Source organism: Solanum stenotomum, chromosome 3, assembly GCF_019186545.1.
Source record: "Solanum stenotomum isolate F172 chromosome 3, ASM1918654v1, whole genome shotgun sequence".
NCBI lineage: Eukaryota > Viridiplantae > Streptophyta > Magnoliopsida > Solanales > Solanaceae > Solanum > Solanum stenotomum.
The window spans coordinates 20,174,144-20,181,229 of record NC_064284.1 but is presented as its reverse complement, the minus strand read 5'-3'; the positions used below and the strand labels follow the sequence as shown (position 1 = coordinate 20,181,229).

The 7,086-nt window shown below is 31.9% G+C and overlaps 1 protein-coding gene across 1 annotated transcript; it reads right to left on the bottom strand.

Annotated features, from left to right (window-relative positions):
- Nucleotides 1-1,322: 1,322 nt before the first annotated feature.
- Nucleotides 1,323-4,086, bottom strand: LOC125859674 (membrane steroid-binding protein 1). Its single transcript, XM_049539466.1, has 2 exons — nt 3,625-4,086; nt 1,323-1,964 (listed from the first exon to the last, which is right to left on the bottom strand). The coding sequence occupies exons 1-2, from the start codon at nt 3,930-3,932 to the stop codon at nt 1,601-1,603; spliced, it is 672 nt and encodes a 223-aa protein (XP_049395423.1). The 5' UTR covers nt 3,933-4,086; the 3' UTR covers nt 1,323-1,600.
- Between the last annotated feature and the right edge of the window lie 3,000 nt (nt 4,087-7,086).

Sequence of the window (7,086 nt, the reverse complement as noted above, 5' to 3'; positions counted from 1 at the left end):
GTATCGTAAAACGAAAGACAAGTATAAATGTTCAATTGTGACCAACAAGGGTTGTAGTGGAGTGGTAAATACTCCTAAATCCTTAACCAAAGGTGACTTTCTGACGCGAATCAAGATTTAGTCGGACTCCAATGTGGATACCTAACACTGGGTGGAAATTGGGAAACCCAAAAAATATATGTTCAGTTGTGAAGAGGATTTGGTCCTCCAGGAACAACATGGTCTGCCGCACCAGCATGAACTGAAACAAAATTCTTGCTGCCTCTTAGCTTTTCAGACTGATAAGCTGCACTTAAATGTCTGCAATCGGCGTAACGAAATGCTACTAGAACCAAAATCAAAATCAAAACCAGGAGAAGAAGTAATGAAGTGGGAGGTTTCATGATTTGAGTAAAACCGAGGTGTTTGTGATAAATGTTTAGAAGAGGAGACAGGCCTATTCAGGCTGTTCTGTATGTGTTTATACTAAAGGTGATTTAAGTCTATTTATAAAAGATCAGGCCACGTTCATAGGGTAGATACAGACAAAGTAGTAGATCAATCAAATGAAACTTGATTTAGACTTCAGATTGACCAAGTACTGATTCTTTCCTCTCTTGTACTGGTGCTGTTCAAGCCAACTTGAGCATACCTCGACCATTTAACATGCTACATCATACCAGTACAAGTATTGGGTAACTCTATCACCAAGATTTAGAACAGATTGGAAGAAACCACCTTCTGTATTCTGTCTTTATTGGAATTAGTACCCTAGTCTTTCGTGATTTTCACCCACTTCATTGATTGCTAGACCACAAGTGAAGCACAAAGCTAATTCACAGTAGGGATATGATGAAGTGGGCTATTTGAAAAGCAAGAGAGTTAAACCAGGAATATGGTCTTGGAGTTTTTACATTACATAGGAAATGTGGTCCAAGCACAAGCAAACAGAAACTAACCGTATTAGCACATCTGCGGGCCACAGGGAATATGCAGTACTCCTTTACAGGCATCTCACGTAAAAGGTAAAAGCTGCTAACAACACAGTAATTCCACGAGTAGAGTTTGGAGAAAGTGGTGTATGACATAGTCTTGCTCTTACCTTATGAAGGTAGCGAGGCTAACAACCACATTCGAAATTATATTATTATGTGTAAGTTCTCCTTCAATTGAACTTCGAGATGAGAAATTGTTTCTTGATAGTTGCTACCAATTCTATTACCAAATTTCCTTTCTTACTACAGCCAAATGAGGGAAATGCTTCAATAAGACAAGAAGGGGAAGGGGTGTGGCGTTTTTTAGTTATGGCTACCACAAGAAGAGATGCACTTGAGATAAGGGGGGAATTACTACCACTTGCAGACATAGGTAAACTTTGCTGATAGGTAATCATGTATGAGCCCTATCAATACCTGCCATTGCAGAGATTAAAGAGCTTGTTCATTATTTCATACACAAAATCAGATAAGAGTAACTCGAATACCTAAGGAGTTTATATGCTAAAATCAACATTTCATCTGATACGAGATAAATACACATATCTTCACAATGCCATGTTTTTGTATCTCCAATAGAACTGTTCTCCATAGTGCTGAGCTTGTCGATGAAAATGGTATGCCAATTAGTCCTTCTTGTCAACATCACCGTCAGACTTGTCCACGGTTTCAGCAACAACACTTCCAGATGGACCATCTTCCGATGGCTTAGCACTCTCTGATGCAACAGCTTCTGCTGGCTTGGTTGATTCAACGGATTCATCATTAGATGCACCATCACTTACTGGCACTGTCTGCTTGACAGTTCCAACCTTGACATACTTGCTCATGAATTTATACTCCCAATCTTGTAACGCCTCAAGCTCAAATGGACCAAGGCCAGAGATATCACCAGTGAGATCTTTCTCCTCAAAGGACATCTTGGCGAGAGCTCTACTAGCATCCTTTCCAGCAAATAATGCATAAGGTCCTCCAGGTCCATAGAACATTCTGCAGGAAAAAGTAAACAGATTTAGACACGAACATACAGTGTTAGCTCATAGCACTTAGTGAGCTACTGAAACAATAGTAGTTAAACCGAGAAGTTTAAAGTTGATCAAGATACCATTTTTGATATGTAAAGTTGGTCAAGATGCTTTTTTCTAATGAAGGTGGTGTCCGGGCCACTTGTGCGCGCCTCAACTGTTCTACTGGTTACCTACTATCTCCCACCAATACAGGTACCAAATAACGCTACTCACCAAGGCTAGGATCAAGATACTTAGGCATACATTTGGAATGGGAACTCTTTTCTTTTTTAAAATAGTAAGAATAAGGTAAGGAACTCATTCAAATCCAATTCAGGGTATTTGATCTTTCAAGGACACAATCCTGGATGGCTGGACCAATTTAATGCACATTCAGACTGACAGGATCATATATGAAAACAGTAAATTCTTAACAAGTAATTAAATTAACGTTACTAAATCAAGATTTATTGAAGTAGAGAAATCAACATTTCTAAGAGAATATAAATAGTCCAAACTGGAGATAAGATAAAATGCTCACGGAGACGAAGCAAGTTCACCAGACATAACAAAGTCCCATATATCCTAAACAGAAACTCATTCATAAAAAAGCCTGCTTGATCGCTAAAGATGATTGCAATTTCTCTAACTGTTTGAATTAAAACTGAGCAATATAGGTCACTCTAGAGAGAATCACATAAAAGTCAAGAGTGCTCCAAGAAAGAATCATGGACAAGTCAAGACTGCTTTTTAAGTCCTCGATATACACTTAAAACAGCCGTTGGATAATCCTTGCCAAACAAACTCTTTAACTAGAATATTGTTCCAATTATCGCACCTATACACTAAAGAAAAATAACATTGATGTTTTTCTTTAATATTAAACAATAGTGTCGGGGCAAGCTCATCCTCACCTACTATTCAATCAGATAACTACTATCTCTCACTAGCACCACTACCAGATAGCTTGCCCACCAAGGCCTAGCCATATGGAAAGAAATCACCTAGAATTGAATTTGAACCCTGATCTTCCATGATTTTCTTCCATTTCATTGAAGCTATATCATACCATTAAGTGTTACTGATTGTCACACCTACACACTAATTCAATATTTCCAGTATTCAACCAACTCCTATGCCTTTGCCTCTCTAGCTTATCTTTATGAGGTAGGGGTAAGGTATGCGTACACTCTACCCATCCCAAACCCCACTTGTGGGATTACACTGAGTATGTTGTTGACCAATTACCATGCCAAATCCACAATGCCGTGTAAATAGCAAATTTCAGAGTCTGTAAACTTCAGCAAAGTTAATTTTTTTTCCGACAACTAAAAAGGCATAAACAGTTAAAAGGAAATGAAAAGGAAGATCCATTCTACATCACCAACTCTTATTCTTTTTCTCTACCAAAAGTTACCCAACTTACACATAAAGCTTAAAACTTTCCACAATCACCAAGGTAAAAGACCAAAACCAACTAACAAGAACGAAAAAAAAAAAAAAAGAGCTAACAACACCAAAATTCAAAGTCAAAGCTTCACATAATAAGTTAAAAGAAGATGAAAAACTAAAAATTCCACCGAACGAACACTAACCCAGAACACAGAACAGCTCAAAAAACACTTAAAACCCAACAAAATTACCTGCTCTGTGAAACATCATAGATCTGACCCTTAATTGCCATCAACAAAGGCTTCTTTGAATCAGACCCATCATACTGCTTCAACTCCTCTCCAGAAATCTCTCCAAGTTGAACTGGTGGTGGCAGAGGCTGCTGTTCCTCGAAATCTCTAGGCCTCTGTTGGTGACGATTATCAGGTGAACCAAACAACTCCGATACAACATAGTAGAAAGCAAGTGCTAGAGCAACAAGGGTAAAAAAAGTAGTCGGAGCAAGACCAGTGTATGCTGTAATAGAATCTTTCAAAGTTTCCCATAGTTCTACAGCCATAATTGAAGAAGAAACTTGTGATTTTGCTTGTGCTTCTACTGTTGGGCGAGATAAACAAAGAGAAGTTTCTTGATTTGTGAATTGAGTGAGTTATCAGGTTTTGTTTGTTTGTTTATTTAGTCATAATTTTCTTGTGCTCTGAGGACTAGCTGAGCTGTTCATTTTGGACTTTGGGCCCTTTTGATTTGACCAACTTTTTACATTTGTTCTCATTTTTTTTTATTTTAATACTAGTATATGAATTCAATTTTTAAAAGATTATATTGTACTCCAGTAAGAATAAATTTGATTGCTAAACCCTAATGATATTAATCATTTGAAGAAATAAAAATTAAAGATCAATCGATTTGAAAAAATATATGATTTTATATTGGTATATCAAATTAAAAAAAAGTGGTTCATCATACTCATAAATGAGCGCTCCTATTTTGGATGTTTTTTCTAATTTTTGCTTCAATAATGTTTTCTTTAATTTTTGTTCTTTTATATTTAATTAAAAAGTTAAGTGATTAAAATATTTTTGACATCGAAATGATTAACAATTTGTAGGACATAAATTTATACATTTTTTTAAATCAAAATACTGTAAAAGACATAATAAGATACATTGAAATCGAAAAAATAATTTTTCACGACATAAGAGTTCGTATCATAATATCCTACAAGTTATGTCGTAAATAGGTGTAATAAATTATTTCATTTTCCTTTGAGATCGAAATAACAAAAGATTTTTTACAGTATAAACTATGTATTTGTATCATAATATCCACAAATTATGCATATGTCGAGAGGATATAATGTATTTAAGAAAAAGACGAAATCATTTTTTTTCTCTCTAAAAGGAGTAAAAAAAATGCCCTGAAAAGCGTTTTTTAAATTTTAAACCCCACAACAATTTTGAAAAATACTATATAACTTAATTTCTACTGAACTTATACCAAGCGAGCCAACAATTCAATATTAGAAGATAAAAAATTTTAGACTTATGCCAAGTAAATTAGGTTTGGATAGATAAAATTATTGTAATCTACAAATATTTATTTTTTATTAAATAAATAAAGGGGCAGAAAATAAACACTTAAAATATATACAAATTTTAGTACGTGATATTTGGTTTTATTTCTGGAAATGAAAGATACCATCTTTTTTGTTTTCTTGAGGAACATATGCCTTCGTGTAAAAAGCCAAATATATATTATAAGAGTTGGTACTAAATAGGTCAAAAATACATCTAAATTATTTTAAATTTTAAATTTTAAAATTTCATATTTAAACTATTGAGTTGATAATTTCCAATCATTAATAATTAGGGGAACATACCTTGACTAATTTCCAATAAAGTGTGTACACTCTTTTTTGTTTAAATTTTTTGTCACCTGGTTGATGACACTCCACACGGAAAAATAGTCTCATTGTGACAAATTTAAATAAATTAATATTAAATCAAATGTTAAAATTATCATCGTACTTATTAATTTATTTCAATTGTGACATTCATCATCTTCTTCTCCACCTTTTTAATCGTGTTCTTGTATACCATGACATCAATATATCTGATTTGAAAGGGGAGTGTTTTAGGATTTTAAAAAAGTCAATTCAAAATATATTTTAAAAATAATTTGTTAGTAAATAGAGTCGTTATATATATTAGGTGGACAAAGATTTTATGAACAAATGCGCCTGGAAGCATTTCTAGACAAACATTTGGTCTAGTCAACGTTTAAGTGTGTTGCACTAATCATTGGGTGATTGTTCAGGTAGAAAATTCACATCTCAATAGTTCATGTATAAAATTCAATAAAGTGAGATAGTTTAAGTGTGTTTTTGACTCATAACTCATATTGAAAAAATAGTGTACTTCCTCGGTCAAATTTATATGACATTTTTCATTTATTAAAAGTTAATTTGATTATTTTTAGATTTTAATTTAAAGAATATATATTACGAATTTCCTCATACTAATATAATAAAAGATGCCTTTCAAATATATAATTTAAATCTAAAAGAATGAAAAATAATAGAAATTAAAATGGAAGGAATATTTCTTTTTTTCATGTACAATGTGTAATTTTTTATAGTCGTGCATAACTTTTCTTGAGGGTTTTAACATAAGTTTTTTAATAAATAAGTGATATAGGATATTACTTTTTAATAAGACAAATGATTTTAAACAGACATGAGATTGTCAACATTTCTGCTTAGGATCATTCAGCTGTTCATGATTTTTTTTTTTAGGTTACTAAATGAAGTATTAATACATTTCATAATTAAATATAAATTATATTTATAATTTAAATAAATTTTATAAATAGAAAATTAATGTTACTAAGTTCATACCATCTATAACTAGTCTAATGCAAATAAGACAACAATCTTCTTTCTGCAACTAAATAAAATAGAAAATTAATCTACACAAAATTATTGTTATATCTTTAATTTTTTAAATATTTTTTTAAAGTCATATTTTTCTTGAGTAATATTTTGATTAAGGACGCCATATGATATTCGCCGTTATTTTAATTTGGATACATATTAATGATTAAGATATTTAGATTTAAATATTAAATAATTAAAATTATTCATTTTCACAAATTGAGAATATGTATAGTACATTTTTAATTATTTTTTTTAGAAAATTCCTATAGTATAACAATAAATTATTTTCACAAAATATGGAGAAATTTAAAATTTATAGTGTGTCAATTTTTTTTTAATTTCAATTACTCACATGTAGGTGACTATAATAATTATATAATGTGATTGAATACCATTTAGACATTCAACTTAACAGAAATTAGGTAGAAAATGGCATTTAATTCATACTAAACTTTGTTGACAACGAAGATATAGTCTAATGTTATTGTGGCATGAAAATTGAAAAAAATCTTTGCCAAAAATAATTGTTTTATTTTTCGCGTTTTTTACAACTCCAATAAGTTAATTAATCAAGGTTTTACATTAAAGGTTTCAGAATTTAGACTTTACGATATTCTTTAGGATTCTAAGATAAAATAAGTTGAATTTGTCATTTGCATTTATCAAAATGTACCTTAAATGTTGCACTTTTAGTGAGTTTCAACACTATAACTGTCACGACTTGATAGTAAGACACATGTAATCCCAAGTTAATCCATGGTTGACATTCTGAGATTAA